Consider the following 16,750-nt stretch of genomic DNA (forward strand, 5'->3'; position numbering starts at 1 on the left):
AAATTGTTAAGGTTAATGATTTAATACCAATAATTAGAAGTTTCCTGGTACCAGAAGAGCAACAAGATATTTCCAAAGAGGGTGATGTGCCAGGTAACAAATATTAAGGGATAAACGTGTATTGGAAGAACAAGAGGAGCAAATGAAAGAAAAAATTTGAAGAGGAAAGCAGCAGATATGGAAAAAGATGGTGCAGCTTACGTTGCAGGAAGAAATTGCAGCCAAGATGGCCAAAGTGAAAGCACTGAAGGCTTCAAGTGTTATGGATGCTAAAGGTGTTCCAACAGTACATTTCTATGGTGTGAGTTCTTATGTTGACATGGCACAGAAAAAATCCAACATACACAATGTTCCTCAAATGTCTATGAATGAGTGTGCATCCCAAGGGATAGGTCAGGATTTTCACACTCAGCCTCCACTAAGATGGCACTATGAATCTATGTCATATCCAAAATAGCACAAGGTGCTTCTGAGGACATTAATTTACAGGTGTCACTACTCCTGTTTCAGATGATACAAGTCTAAATAGTGCATTGGAGTCATAGACACAAAAGGAAATAGCAAGTTTACCAATGCAACAATGCATTGCATCTCTGCCCAAAAGAGATTCAAATCTTCAGTGGTGATCTTGTTGTAATGCAATGGGAGATGTTCAGCCAATGTGAGAGCTGGACATACTTATATCGATTGTTGTAAAGAAGTTGCCTTATGTACTTAATCATAAATGGAAATGTTTTGCCTGTGAGGTAAAAGATAATCACAATCATGAGGGTACTTTGTGACCTTGTCAAGTGTATCAAAAAAAGTGAGGATTTCAACACACCCAATGTATGGAAATTACGGGATGCTACACCACCTGCAGTAAGTAAAGGCGTGAACAAAACTGTCACAAATTCATTCTAAGGCTTTGCCACTACTGTGGTGACCATGAAACTGAGCTCAGAACTAATGAAAGGGAAATGGTCTCATCAGCCAAAAGGGGTTGTCTGTTCTGCCAGTAGAAATAATTTGGATCCATACTCTCAGTTGGAGAAGGTGATAAATAATGAGAAGATTGCCGTCCTAAATGAAATTGGTGTCTGCTTTGCTTGTTTATGTATGGAACACGTTAGCAAGGATTCATGCAGGTATGCAGTGGCAAATATCCCAGCATATTTCATATTCACTTTGAAGAAAAGGGTGTAGATGCAAAACAAGCCATGAAAGAATCAAAAATGATAGTGAATACTGCCCTGGTATCTAATAGCCCCATGGCGGCTGGCAATGATTGTAAATTTCCTATAATTCCACTTTGAGTAAAGTCCAAAGATAACAAGACAGTGGCTACTTATGCTTTTCTAGCTCCTGGAAACGTAAGTGTTCTGCACAGTGAGCCTCATGAACAAGCTCAACCTAACAGGAAACAGAATACGTATTCTCTTAATGCACCATGGGTCACAAGGAGGTTGAGAGTAGCTATGTTGTTTCAGGATTGGAAGTGGCTAGCTTAGATGGTGAAAGCCACTGCCTAACATCTATAAACAGGAAAGTATAGCTGTCCACAAAGGGATTGTCAGGTTGATCTCCAGGAATGGTTTCACCTGAAGCATATTCACTTGCCAGAAATTGAGCTGCGAATAGGGACAAATGTGTCTAAGACACTGGAGCCATTAAAAGTGATTTGCAGTGTTAATGATGGAACAGAACAAAGTTGGGTTGGGCTGTTAATGGACCATTGAAAAGAGACCATCATGGTGGAAAAGACTACACTCCATGAGAGCTGATTTCAGTTTTGAACTTAAATGAACTTCAGCAGCAACATTTAAGAGATTTCCCTGGTTTGTCAAGGGAAAGATCACAAGTTCATGGAGCTGCTGACAAATTCTGCAAAACTAGTGGATGGTCACTACCAGATTAGTTTACCTCTGAGAAAGAAGGATGTTAACATGCTGAGTAACAGGAAGGTTACTGAGCAGCAAGCTCCAAATCCAAGGAAAAGGTTCAAAAAGAATTTGTCATTTTATGCTAATTACACAGTTTTCATAAAAGATGTAATCTCCAAAGGTTATGCCAAAAAACTGTCAGCAGAGGATCTGGAATGCAGTGATGGGAGAAGTCTGGTATATGCCACAGTGTTTATCAACCCAAACAAGGTGTTGTGTTTGACTGTTAAACGACTTTTCACCTAATGCTCATTTGTTATAGGGACCTAGTCTTACTAGTGCTTTGCTTGGAGTCATAACCAGATTCAGAAAAGAACCAGTGGTTGGAAACCGAATAAATGTTTCATCAGGTTAAGATGCCAGTGGAAGGTGCAGACCCAGTCAGGTTTCTTTGATGATAACCTCAGCCAAGATATGGTGAATTTTAGAATGGTGGTACATCTCTTTGGAGCATCTTCATCACTGAGTTCTGCCAATTTCAAGCCTGAAGGCTTAGTGTGACAATGCGAGGAGCATTTGTAACAAGGTGGATGAGTTGAATGTGCAGATAGTTATTAATGAATATGATATAGTTGCGATCACAGAGACATGGCTCTAGGGTGACCAAGGGTGGGAGCTCAACATCCAAGGATATTCAATATTCAGGAGGGATAGACAGGAAAGAAAAGGAGGTGGGGTAGCATTGCTGGTTAGAGAGGAGATTAACACAATAGAAAGGAAGGACATTAGCCTGAAGGATGCGGAATCGATATGGGTAGAGCTGCATTACACTAAGGGGCAGAAAATGCTGGTGGGAGTTGTGTACAGGACACCTAACAGTAGTGAGGTTGAGGATGGTATTAAACAGGAAATTAGAAATGCTTGCAATAAAGGAACAGTAGTTATAATGGGTGACTTCAATCTACATATAGATTGGGTAAACCAAATTGGTAAGGGTGCTGAGGAAGAGGATTTCTTGGAATGTATGCGGGATGGGTTTCTGAATCAACATGTCGAGGAACCAACTAGAGAGCAGGCCATTCTAGATTGGGTATTGAGCAATGAGGAAGGGTTAGTTAGCAATCTTGTCATGCAAGGCCCCTTGGATAAGAGTGATCATAATATGGTGGAATTCTTCATTAAGATGCGAGAGTGACATAGTTAATTCAGAAACAAAGGTTCTGAACTTAAAGAAGGGTAACTTTGAAGGTATGAGACATGAATTAGCCAAGGTAGACTGGCAAATGATACTTAAAGGGTTGACGGTGGATATGCAATGGGAAGCATTTAAAGATCGCATGGATGAACTACAACAATTGTTCATCCCAGTTTGGCAAAAGAATAAACCAGGAAAGGTCGTGTACCTGTGGCTGACAAGGGAAATTAGGGATAGTATCAAGTCCAAAGAAGAAACATAAATCAGCAAAAAAAAAAATGGCACACCTCAGGACTGGGAGAAATTCAGAGACCAGCAGAGGAGTACAAAGGGCTTAATTAGGAAAGGGAAAAAAGGTTATGAGAGAAAGCTGGCAGGGAACACAAAAACTGACTGTAAAAGCTTTTATAGATATGTGAAAAGAAAAAGATTGATCAAGACAAATGTAGGTCCCTTACAGTCAGAAACAGGTGAATTGATCATAGGGAACAAAGACGTGGCAGACCAATTGAATAACTACTTTGGTTCTGTCTTCACTAAGGAGGACATAAATAATCGTCCGGAAATAGTAAGGGACCGAGGGTCTAGTGAGATGGAGGAACCAAGGGAAATACATGTTAGTAGGGAAGTGGTGTTAGGTAAATTGAAGGGATTAAAGGCAGATAAATCCCCAGGGCCAGATGGTCTGCATCCCAGAGTGCTTAAGGAAGTAGCCCAAGAAATAGTGGATGCATTAGTGATAATTTTTCAAAACTCCTTAGATTCTGGATTAGTTCCTGAGGATTGGAGGGTGGCTAATGTAACCCCACTTTTTAAAAAAAGGAGGGAGACAGAAACTGGGGAATTATAGACTGGTTAGTCTGACATAGGTGGTGGGGAAAATGCTAGAGTCTGTTATCGAAGATGTGATAATAGCACATTTGGAAAGAGGTGAAATCATCGGACAAAGTCAGCATGGATTTGTGAAAGGAAAATCATGTCTGGTGAATCTTAATAGAATTTTTTGAAGATGTAACTAGTAGAGTGGATAGCAGAGAGCCAGTGGATGTGGTAACATTTAGATTTTCAAAAGGCTTCTGACAAGGTCCCACACAGGAGATTAGTGTGCAAACTTAAAGCACACGGTATTGGAGGTATGGTATTGATGTGGATAGAGAATTGGTTGGCAGACAGGAAACAAAGAGTGGGAGCATACGGGACCTTTTCAGAATGGCAGGCAGTGACTAGTGGGGTAACGCAAGGCTCAGTGCTGGGACCCCAGTTGTTTACAATATATATTAATGATTTAGACAAGGGAATTAAGTGCAGTATCTCCAAGTTTGCGGATGACACGAAGCTGGGCGGTGGTGTTAGCTGTTAGGAGGATGCTAAGAGGATGCAGGGTGACTTGGATAGGTTAGGTGAGTGGGAAAATTCATGGCAGATGCAATTTAATGTGGATAAACGTGAGGTTATCCACTTTGGTTGCAAGAACAGGAAAACAGATCATCATCTGAATGGTGGCCGATTAGGAAAAGGGCGGTGCAATGAGATCTGGGTGTCATTGTATGCCAGTCATTGAAGGTGGGCATGCAGGTACAGCAGGCGGTGAAAAAGGCAAATGTTATGTTGGCATTCATAGCAAAAGGATTTGAGTACAGGAGCAGGGAGGTTCTGCTGCAGTTGTACAAGGCCTTGGTGAGACCGCACCTAGAGTATTGTGTGCAGTTTTGGTCTCCTAATCTGAGGAAAGACATTCTTGCCACAGAGGGAGTACAGAGAAGGTTCACCAGATTGATTCCTGGGATGGGAGGACTTTCATATGAAGAAAGACTGGATTGACTAGGCTTATACTCACTGGAATTTAGAAGATTGAGGGGGGGATCTTATTGAAATGTATAAAATTCTAAAGGGATTGGACAGGCTAGATGCAGGAAGATTGTTTCCGATGTTGGGGAAGTCCAGAACGTGGGATCACAGTTTAAGGATAAAGGGGAAGCCTTTTAGGACCGAGATGAGGAAAAACTTCTTCACACAGAGTGATGAATCTGTGGCATTCTCTGCCACAGGAAACAGTTGAGGCCGGTTCATTGGCTATATTTAAGAGGAAGTTAGATATGGCCCTTGTGGCTAAAGAGATCGGGGGTATGGAGAGAACGCAGGTACAGGGTTCTGAGTTGGATGATCAGCCATGATCATACTGAATGGCAAAGGGCTCAAAGGGCCGAATGGCCGACTCCTGCACCTATTTTCTGTGTTCCTATTTCACTCTTGGGAAGTGCACTGAAGATAATGAAGGACAGTTCAGCTGCAAGATAGTAGACAAGGTTTTGTATTACTTCTATGTTCACAACTGCCTGGTGTCAATGTCCTCTGAGCTGGAGGCAGATTCTCACTCGCAAGATCTTGCATCCATTTGTGCTAAAGACTGTTTTCAAATCAGGAAGTAGATCAACAGAAATTTTGTGCCATCTGTTCTACCAGAGAGAATTCTAGGTGTGCACTGATGTATTCAGTGATACTTTCAAATTTAGGATCATGATTCAGGATAGACTGCTTACCAGAAGGGGGATCCTATCCACAGATAGTTCCATCTATGACCCTTCAGGAATCTTGAGTCCAGTTGTGTTATCTGCCAAGAAGATCCAACAAGACTGATGCAGGTAAGGGCTTAGTTGGGATGATGCCATTCTAACATCAGTTGCTTGTGAGTGGACAAGTTAACTGGAGGAACTTTCTTGGCAAAGTTGAAGATGACTGTATATTTGAACCCTTTGGATATTGGTGAAGTTTATGGTGTGCAGTAACACCATTTTACAGGAACAAGTGAAAATGGTTATGGAGTAGTGACTCACCAATTGTTGCGTGACACGTGTTCACAGGCGCACTGTACTTTTATTATAGGGAAATCTATGGCAGCTCCTTTGAAGTCATTTTCTATCCCTCATAGGAGCTCATTGCTGTTATGGTAGCAAGCCTATGGACACATTGTGAAGAAAGAAATCGCATATGCAGCTTTAGGACTCTGTTAAGTATATTAAGAATTAAACTTCCAGGTTCCGAACCTTCATTGCTAACAGAGTTTCAGAAATCAAAGTCTCACAGGTATCTCAGAGGTATGTGAATACTTCAAGCAACCCTGCACATGTGGTCTCTAGAGAGCTGAAGGAGAAGGCCTTTCAGAAGAGCAAGACTTAGGTGTCTGGACCTCAATATCTTATTCTGCCTGAAAGTGAATCCCAATTGTTCTGAAGAACCTCTGCTAGATGAGCCAGAAGTCAAGGAGATCATCAAATTTAAAAGGTGACGGTTTAGTTTAAAAGGTGACATTTATTTCCTCAGCAGTTTGAACGGGGCACGACTGTGCAAGCACGTGGAAGTCGGCCAGTAAGAACAGCAGGAAGAGTTTAAAAAGACAGATTTACAGAGCGGGCATCAGAGGGTTGAGGCGAGGTATGTTATCTGTTTAAAATAAAGACACAAAGTGTGTGTGAGGCTGGTTTTCTGTGCTTGGTGTCAGACATAGAAGGTCCTGGACAACCAGCCTCCTGGGTCAACCACATTTGCACCAGGTGTGTCAAGCTGCAGCTCCTTAGAGACTGCGTTAGGGAACTGGAGATGCAGCTCCATCACCTTCGTCTGGTCAGGGTGAGTGAGGAGGTGACAGAGAGGAGCTATAGGCAGGTAGTCACCCCAGGACCACAAGAGACAGAGAAGTGAGTAACAGTCAGGAGAGGGAAAGGCAAGAAGCAGGTGCTAGAGAGTACCCCAGTGGCTGTCCCCTTTAACACTAAGTATTCCTGCTTGAATACTGTTGGGGGGGGGGCAGGGGGGAAGGACTACCTGGGGGAAGCAACAGTGGTCGTGCCTCCAGCACAGAGTCTGGCCCTGTGGCTCAGAAGGGTTGGGAAATGAAGAGGATGGCAGCAGTGATAGGGGACACTATAATTAAGGGATCAGATAGACGATTCTGTAGATGCAGGAAAGAAACACAGATGGCAGTTTACCTCCAGGATGTTTCTGATCACGTCCACAATATCTTGAAGTGGGAAGGAGAACAGCCAGAGGTTGTAGTACATTTTGGTACCAACAACACAGGTAGGGAAAGGGAGGAGGCCCTGAAAGCAGTCTACAGGGAGTTAGGAAAGAAGTTGAGAAGCAAGACCTCAAAAGGTAGTAATCTCGGGATTACTGCCCATGCCATGTGACTGAGTATAGGAATAGAATACCTATACTATTCTATTATGATAGAATGAGGTGGAGGATAAATGCGTGGCTGAGGGATTGGAGGAGGGGGCAGGGATTCAGATTTCTGGATCATCGGGACCTCTTCTGGGGCAGGAGTGACCTATACAAAATGGACAGGTTGCACTTGAATCCAAGGGGCACCACTATCCCGGCGGGAAGGTTTCCTAGGGCAATTGGGGAGAGATTAAACTAGAATTGCTGGGGGGTGGGAACTGAACTGAAGTGACAGGGGAAAGGCAGGTGACAGAGAAAGGACGCACTCAGAGCGATGGTTTGAGATGTGTCTATTTTAATACAAGGAGTATTATGAAGAAAGTGGATGAGCTTTGAGCATGAATCAGCACTTGGAGCTATGATGTTGTGGCCGTTACAGAGACTTGGATGGTGCAGGGGCAGGAACGGCTACTTCAAGTGCCAGGTTGTAGATGTTTCAGAAAGGATAGTGAGGGAGGCAAAGGAGGTGGGGGCGTGGCACTGTAGATCAGAGATGGTGTCACATCTGCAGAAAAGGGAAGTCATGGAGGGGTTGTCTACGGAGTTTGTGTAGGTGGAAGTTAAGAATAGGAAGGAGTCAATAACTCTACCGGGTGTTTTTTTTCCCCATATAGACCACCCAACAGTAACAGGGACATCGAGGAGCAGATATGGAGACAGATTCTGGAAAGGAGTAATAATAACAGGGTTGTCATGGTGGGAGGTTTTAATTTCCCAAATATTGATTGGCATCTCCCTAAAGGATTTAGACAGGGTAGAGTTTGTTAGGTGTGTTCAGGAAGGTTTCTTGACACAATATGTAGGTAGACCTACAAGAAGAGAGGCGGAACTTGATCTGGTATTGGGAAATGAACCTGATCAGGTGTCAGGTCTCAGTGGGAGAGCATTTTGGAGATGGTGATCACAATTCCAGCTCCTCTACCATAGCACTGGAGAGGTATAGGAATAGACAAGTTACGGAAAAGTTTAATTGGAGAAAGGGAAATACGAGACTATCAGGCAGGAACTTGGAAGCATAAATTGGAAACAGATGTTCTCAGGGAAAGATACAGAAGAAATGTGGTAAATGTTCAGGGGATATTTATGTGGGGTTCCGAGTAGGTACGTTCCAATGAGAAATGGAAAGGATGGTAGGGTAACAGAGCCATGGTGTACAAAGGCTGATGTAAATCTAGTCAAGAAGAAAAGAAGAAAGGCCTACGAAAGATTCAAAAAACTAGGTAATGACAGGAATCTAGAAGATAAGGATAGCAAGGAGCTTAAGAATGAAATTAGGAGAGTCAGAAGGGACCGTGAGAAGGCCTTGGCAGCCATGATTAAAGAAAACCCCAAGGCATTCTACAAGTACATGAAGAGCAGGAGGATAAGACGTGAGAGAATAGGACCAATCAAGTGTGACAGTGGAAAAGTATATTTGGAACCAGAGGAAATAGCAGAGGTACTTAATGATCTTGTCAATTATAGGGATGACTTGCAGTGGACTGAAAAGCTTTAGCATGTAGATATTAAGGAAGAGGATGTGCTGGAGCTTTTGGAAAACATCAAGTTAGATAAGTCACAGGGACTAGATGGGATGTACCCCAAGCTACTGTGGGAAGCGAAGGAGGAGACTGCTGAGCCTCTGGCAATGATCTTTGCATCGTCAATGAGGACAGGAGAGGTTCCGGAGGATTGAGGAGTTGCGGATGTTGTTCAAGAAAGGGAGTAGGGATAGTCCAGAAAATTATAGACCAGTCAGTCTTACTTCAGTGGTTGGTGAGTTGATGGAGGAGATCCTGAGAGGCAGGATTTATGAACATTTGGAGAGGCGTAATATGATTAGGAATAGTCAGCATGGCTTTGTCAAAGGCAGGTCAAGCCTTACGAGCCTGATTGAATTTTTTGAGGATGTGACTAAACACATTGAAGGTCGAGCTGTAAATGTAGTGTATATGGATTTTAGCAAGGCATTTGGTAAGGTAGCCCATGCAAGGTTTATTGAGAAAGTAAGAAGGCATGGGATCCAAGGGGACATTGCTTTGTGAATCCAGAACTGGCTTGCCCACAGAAGGCAAAGAGTGGTTGTAGACAAGTCATATTCTGCATAAAGGCCGGTGACTAGTGGTGTGCATCAGAGATCTGTTCTGAGACCCCTTCTCTTTATGATTTTTATAAATGACCTGGATGAGGAAGTGGAGGGATGGGTTAGTAAATTTGCTGATGACACAAAGTTTGGGGGGGTGTTGCGGATAGTGTGGAGGGCTGTCAGAGGTTACAGCGGGACATTGGTAGGATGCAAAACTGGGCTGAGAAGTGGCAGATGGAGTTCAACCCGGATAAATGTGAGGTGGTTCATTTTGGTAGGTCAAATCTGATGGCAGAATATAGTATTAATGACAAGGCCATAGGACACTCAAAGCTGCTACACAGGTCGACTCTGTGGTTAAAAAAGCATACGGTGCATTGGCCTTCATCTGTCATGGGACTGAGTTTAGGAGCTGAGAGGTAATGTTGCAGCTATATAGGACGCTGTTCAGACCCCACTTTGAGTACTGTGCTCAATTCTGGTCATCTCACTACAGGAAGGATGTGTAAACCATAGAAAGGGTGCAGAGGAGATTTACAAGGATGTTACCTAAATTGGAGAGGATGCCTTTTGAGAATAGGTTGACTGAACTCAGCCTTTTCTCCTTGGAGCAACAGAGGATGAGAGGTGACCTGATGGAGGTGTACAAGATAAAGAGTGGCAATGATCATGTGGATAGTCAGAGGCTTTTCCCCCAGGGCTGAAATGGCTAGCATGAGAGGGCATAGTTTTAAGGTGCTTGAAAGTAGATACAGAGGAGATGTCCAGGGGTAAGTTGTTTCTCTTTATAAACACAGAGTGGTGAGTGTGTGGAATGGGCTGCTGGCGGCCCAGGGTCTTTTAAGAGACTCCTGGGTGGCTATATGGAGCTTAGAGAAATAGAGAGCTATGGATAAAGCCCAGGTAGTTCTAAGGTAGGGACAGGTTCAGCACAGCTTTGTGGGCCAAAGGGCCTGTATTGTGCTGTAGGTTTTCTATATTTCTGTTTCTATTACAAGGCATGGCATGCAGGTTGAAGAAGAGTTGGAAGCAGTACCATGTATTAACTATCACTTCTCATCTTGGGCCCATTTGAGGAAAACAGTAGCTTGGATTCTTAGGTTTAAAAATTTACTCTCATTTCTTAGTAGGAAAAGGAAATTCTCGATTTTGCAAAAGAGAGAAAGTGTGAAAAGAAAGTCATTCTCAAGCTTAATCCAGTACTCAAAGATGGTATCTTGTGGACAACTTAGCAGATTGGCCATGCCTGAAGAGTCTGAACATACTGGCGAAGGATCTTCATATTTCAGAATTCATTCTGAAATATGTACATCAAGGAGTGGGACATGGTGGTCATATTTAGGTTGTACCAAAAAAAGATTCCTGGTGTTAATACAGATACAAGAAAATCCTGGTTATGTGCATCATTTGTTGACAGTTGCATGCAGTCCCAGGATGTCAGTGCATGGTGGATCTATCTCTGGCCAGGGTCTACCTAGGTGAACCTCCAGACATATGTGTTGGAATGGACTACTTTGGACTTGAGGTAATACAGTAAGCAGTACAGTAATGAGATATGGGATTATATTTACCCATCTAGCTATATAAGCTACTCATGTTGAAGTGGCAGCTTCTTTGGACACAGATTCCTTTATTAATGCACTTTATAGCAAAACAGAACAAGTTCATGAATCGTGCTCTGATAACTTGACAAACTTTGTTACAGTTGAGCATAAATTGAGATAGCCATTGATAAACTGAATCATTCATAGATCAATGATGTACTTGTTCAGAAAGAAATAAAATAAGATTTTTAATTGCACCCCCTCCCCCCACCAAGCTGGCTCACATGGAGGAGCATGGGAGAGACTGATCAGGTTGATAAGAAAGGTTTGCAATTCTACCATGAAGGCGCAGAACCGTGACAGAATTTCCACACAGTTCTTTGTGAAGTGGAAGCTATAGCAATGGTCATCTGATTACTAAAGAATCATTCAATCCCAATGATTTGGAAGTGTTAACACCCAGTCATCTGTTGCCTTCTCAAGAGCTCACCACCCTTACCATCAGGAAAATTCCAAAAGGAGGATGTTTATGCTCGTTGTAGATGAAAGCAAGTTCAATATATGTCCAACTTGTACTGTAAACTGTGGGTCATGGAATATTTATTCCAGCTGCAGAAACATTACAGATGATCAATAAAAAAAATGCAATTTCCTCCCAGGAGATATTGTGCTTTTGTTGATAACACAGCATCTTGAAACTCATGGATCACGGAGAGAATCACTTAAGTTTTCTCGGACAGAAAAGGATTTGTGCAACAGGTATGCATCAAGACCGAGACAAAATGTTTGGATTGGCCTATAACCAAGACTTTTTTCTATATGAGGTAGAGGTTTGAGGCTGGGCTAAGTGCTAGTAACCTCTGACCTAGATGAGTGTAGTATGACTTGCCTGGAAGAAGAAAGGACATTTGTGTGAATGTTAAGATTTCACATCTCCTCTGTTTTGGTAGCATGTAGTCGTAATTATTATAGTACAACAATTAGGAGGCTGGTATGTATGAGTCACGAATCTGTTTTCAATCTTCATTGTATTGTGTATTGCACATTTATTATGGTAGTCAGTCATGTGGGTTGGGGTGTACATGAGTTCGATAGAGCTCTTATAGATAGTGGGGTCAAGGGGTATGGGGAGAGGGCAGGAACGGGGTACTGATTGTGAATGATCAGCCATGATCACAGTGAATGGCTGTGCTGGCTAGAAGGGCCGAATGGCCTACTCCTGCACCGACTGTCTATTGTCTATTCATGCTTTGTTCTTGTCAGTTTAGTACTGGGGACCGACAGATGTAATTTCTTTTGTTGACCACTTGATTACACTTAACTTCGTTTAATCACATTTGAAGTCACTTAACTGTTAACTTCGATCAAGTCTGCTTAAGTACATTTAATATTGCTAGTCTTAGTTTCAGAAATTGGATCACTTCAAAATTGTTTGTTTTGCTAGTTACATTACAGGACTGAATATATTTCTTCAACTTTGTGAAACATTATTATTGGATTGACTGGAGGGAGTGTCAGACAAGGATAACAATCTGTGGGGACAACAGCAGCAACATTCATTTCTTCAAGTTTGCTGCTTCTGAAAGGTTGGACAAACTCCGCAGGTACATCGTCTGCTGAAGATTAGATTTGTGACATTCAAGTCTGGCAAAAGAGACAGTTTTGAAAGGGATTGGTGGTGACATCAGATGTACGACAACTCTGGTAGGGTTTGCAAGACATTACTTCCCACAAAGCGAAACCCAATAGCATGAATGGCAGCGATGCTTCACTACCAGATGAACTCAATGACTTCTATGCCCGCTTTGAAAGGGAGAGTATAACTACAGCTGTAAAGATCCCTGTTGCCCCTGATAATCCTGTTATCTCTGTCTCAGAGACTGAAGCAAGGCTGTCTTTAAAGAGAGTGAACCCTTGCAAGGCGGAAGATCCCAATGGAATACCTGGTAAGGCTCTGAAAACCTGTGCCAACCAACTAGTGGGAGTATTTAAGGACATTTTTAAACCTCTCACTACGACGGGCAGAAGTTCCCACTTGCTTCAAAAAGGCAACAATTATACCAGTGCTGAAGAAGAAGAATATGAGCTACCTTAATGACTATCGTCTGGTAGCACTCACATCTACAGTGATGAAATGAGGTTGGTCATGACTAGTTTGATCTCCTGCCTCAGCAAGGACCTGGACCCACTGCAATTTGCCTATCGCCGCAATAGATCAATGGCAGACACAATCTCAATGGTTCTTCACATGGCTTTGGACCACCTGGACAACACTAACACCTATGCCAGGACACTGTTCATCGACTATAGCTCAGCATTTAATACCATCATTCTCACAATCCTGACTGAGAAGTTACAGACCCTGGGCCTCTGTACTGCCCTCTGTAATTGTACCCTCGACTTCCTAACTGAAAGACCACAATCTATGCAGATTGCTGGTGCACCTCAGGGACGTGTGCTGAGCCCACTGCTCTACTCTCTATATACACGACTGTGTGGCTAGGCATAGCTCAAATACCATCTATAAATTTGCTGACAATACAATTGTTGGTAGAATCTCAGGTGGTGATGAGAGAGCATACAGGAGCAAGATATGCCAACTAGTGGAGTGGTGTCACAGCAATAATCTGGCATTCAACATCAGTAAGACTGAAGAGCTGATTGTGGACTTCAGGAGGGGTAAGACAAAGGAACACATAGCAATCCTCACAGGGATCAGAAGTACAGAGAGTGAACAGTTTCAAGTTCCTGGGTGTCAAGATTTCCAAGGATTCAATCTATTCTCAACATATTGATGCAGTTATAAAGAAGGCAAGACAGCCACTATACTTCATTAGGAGCTTGAAGAGATTTGGTATGTCAACAAATACAGGTGTCCCGTTTTTCGAACGTTCACTTTACGTCAACTCGCTGTTATGAAAGTTATCTGTTTTTGCTAACAGAAGGTGTTTTCACTGTTACAAAAAAAAGACAGCGTGCACGCCAAGCAGCCAGGCTCTTCCCCCGGAACTGCATTCTAGCCAGCATTGCTTAAACACGTGCCCGTGAGCATCTGTGCTTTATGTTGATTTATTTTGTGCACATTGAGTTCTAAGGTATCGGAAAAGCCTAAGTGAGCGTGAAAGGGTGTTACACTTAGTGTAAAACTAGACATAATAAAGTGTTTCGATCGTGGTGAACGAAGTAAGGATATAGTGAGTTTGGCTAAGGGTTTGTGGAAGTTGACAATGATGATGTTGAAGAGGTTTTAGCATCCCATGACCAAGAACTGACAGATGAAGAGCTGATGAAGAGGAAAGGATAACAAATGAAACCGAACGCAGTAGCAAACAGCCCGAAAGTGAAGTCGTCCAGGAACCGAACATGAAGCAATTGCATGAGATTTTTGCTGTGATTGACAATGCTGCAATGATTGCAGAAAAGTATGACTTTAATTTTGAAAGAGTACGTAGGCTTAGGGCATATTTACAGAATGGTTTGAGTGCTTACAAAGAACTGTATGATAGAAAGATGCGCGAGGCTAAGCAGTCAAGCATAGTCATTTTTCAAGCCTTCCACATCAGCCACAGCAGACGACGAAACTCGACCTTCGACATCGAGACAGGCAGACACAGAAGGTGACCTGCCTGCCCTGATGGAAACAGACGACGATGAGATGATATCCCAGTCTCCTCTACCTCCCACCACCCAAAACTCCAACGACTCAGCCTAACACACCATTCGTCTGCTCGCTCTCTTCTCGATTCCGATAAGTGAAACTACACTGTACATACATTATTTCTACTTTATATAGACTGTGTATTTTTATGTGTTATTTGGTAGCTTCATAGCTTAAAGGTTACCGGAAAGAGTGCTTCTGCTGAGAGCACTTGTGCCATGTGTTTCTGCTGCGAGTGCTTGTGTGAGATTTTCACTGCGGTGGACAGTGCTGCAATAATTGCAGAAAAGTATTCCTACTTTATATAGGCTGTGTATTTATCAGATCATACCTGTTTTTACCTTGTTACTGTTATTTTGGGTTTTATGTATCATTTGGCATGATTTGGTAGGTTTTTTTTGGGTCTGCGAACACTCACAAAATTTTCCCATATAAATAAATGGTAATTGCTTCTTCACTTTACGACATTCCAGCTTACAAACTGTTCCATAGGAATGCTCTGCCTTCGAATAGCAGTGGAAACCTGTACACTCAATAACTTCTATAGATGTACCGTGGAGAGCATTCTGACAGGCTGCATCAGTCTGGTATGGAGGGGCTACTGTACAGGACTGAAAGAAGCTACAAAGGGTTGTAAATCTAGTCAGCCCCATTTTGGGTACTATCCTACAAAGTACTCAGGACATCTTTAGGGAGCGGTGTCTGAGAAAGGCAGTGTTCATTATTAAGGACCTCCAGCACCCAGGGCATGCCCTTTTCTCACTGTTACCATCAGGTAGGAGGTACAGAAACCTGAATGCACACACACTCAGCGATTCAGGAACATTTTATTCCCCTCTGCCATCCGATTCCTAAATGGACATTGAACCTTGAACACTACTTCAATTTTTTTAATACATATTATTTCACTTTTTTTGAACAATTTTGGATCAATTTGATATATGTATACTGTAATTGATTCTTTTTTCTTCTTCTATATTATGCATTGCACTGAACTGCTGCTGCTAAGTTAATGAATTTCACAACACATGCTGGTGATAATAAACCTGATTCTGAACTTTTTTTTATTTTTCTCTGCAGAGGCTGAGGGAAGATTTGATAAGATTATGAAAAGACATAGTATCTTTCTCCCAAAGTTGAAATAGCTACTACAGGGCATGCATTTAAGGTGAAAGTGGTTAAGTTCAAAGGAGGTATGGGCAAAATTCCTTTCAGAAACATTGATGGGTACTGAGGTAGTACTGCCAGGGGAGGCAAATATGAGAAAGGCATTCAGAGGCTCTTTGATATGTATATGATTGTGTAAGAAAAAGGACAGAAAAGGATGGATTAGTTTAACTGAGCATTTGATTACTAATTTAATTAGTCTGGCACAACACTAAGCCGAAGTGTCTGCTCATGTTGTTCTGTGTACTACAACACGAAAACATAATAACATTATCCAAAACTTGTCAAATTTTATCTAAATTACAATCCCACTTTGCAACATTTAGTATTTGAAAGTTTGGAACTGATCCCTTGATGCATAATTAGCAATACATCTTTAAAACGTTACTGCATTAAGCAATCCTATCAACTGATGACTTTGTTTAAAACAATGTAAAATAACAAACATAATGCCAAGATTACAATGCAACAAGTTAACTCAACTTCTAAAACAAGTTCTTTAAAAACAGATTTTTAAAATTTTTTTATAAATTGTTAGAATGAGTGGATTTGTCCAGTAAACAAGGCAACACTGATGATCAACTACTGAAATGCTGCTGTTGATTCTAGAATAAACAGAATGATGATACAAAATTAAATCCCATATTCATGTGAATGAAATATTTCAGTTTAATATCCTGATGCAATAATAAACTTTGGTGAAATATCCTCATTTAGGGAACTGAAAGATGGCTTTTTAAACTACTGGTTAAATCACTTTCAAAAATAAATGCTCTAAAGCTCAAAAAATCTTAACAGTGCTTACCTGAAACATATCCGTATTGTTGTCATGTGTATATTCCACCACCACTGTCTGAGCTCGAGACAATGTATATGAAATACTGTGTTGGTCCTTGTTGCTTATTGCCTATACAAAATAAATTGAAAAGTAAAATATGAAACTAAATAAACATAAATTTCCAGCACATAATCTTACGAATTTAAAATAGGTCTGTATGCAACACAAAAATAATTAATTCCTACTAAACTACATAATAG

The 16,750-nt window shown here is 41.8% G+C and overlaps 1 protein-coding gene across 3 annotated transcripts in view; it reads right to left on the minus strand.

The window, feature by feature from the left end:
• peli1b (pellino E3 ubiquitin protein ligase 1b) overlaps positions 1–16,750 on the minus strand; it is a 64,862-nt gene that overhangs the window by 7,085 nt on the left and 41,027 nt on the right. For all 3 annotated transcript variants that reach the window (XM_059986139.1, XM_059986138.1, XM_059986140.1), the window contains one exon: positions 16,518–16,619. In XM_059986139.1, coding sequence (XP_059842122.1) covers positions 16,518–16,619 — 102 coding nt within the window. The remainder of the gene's footprint in view (positions 1–16,517; positions 16,620–16,750) is intronic.

This window comes from Hypanus sabinus, chromosome 12 (genome assembly GCF_030144855.1).
Source record: "Hypanus sabinus isolate sHypSab1 chromosome 12, sHypSab1.hap1, whole genome shotgun sequence".
Taxonomy (NCBI): Eukaryota; Metazoa; Chordata; class Chondrichthyes; order Myliobatiformes; family Dasyatidae; genus Hypanus; species Hypanus sabinus.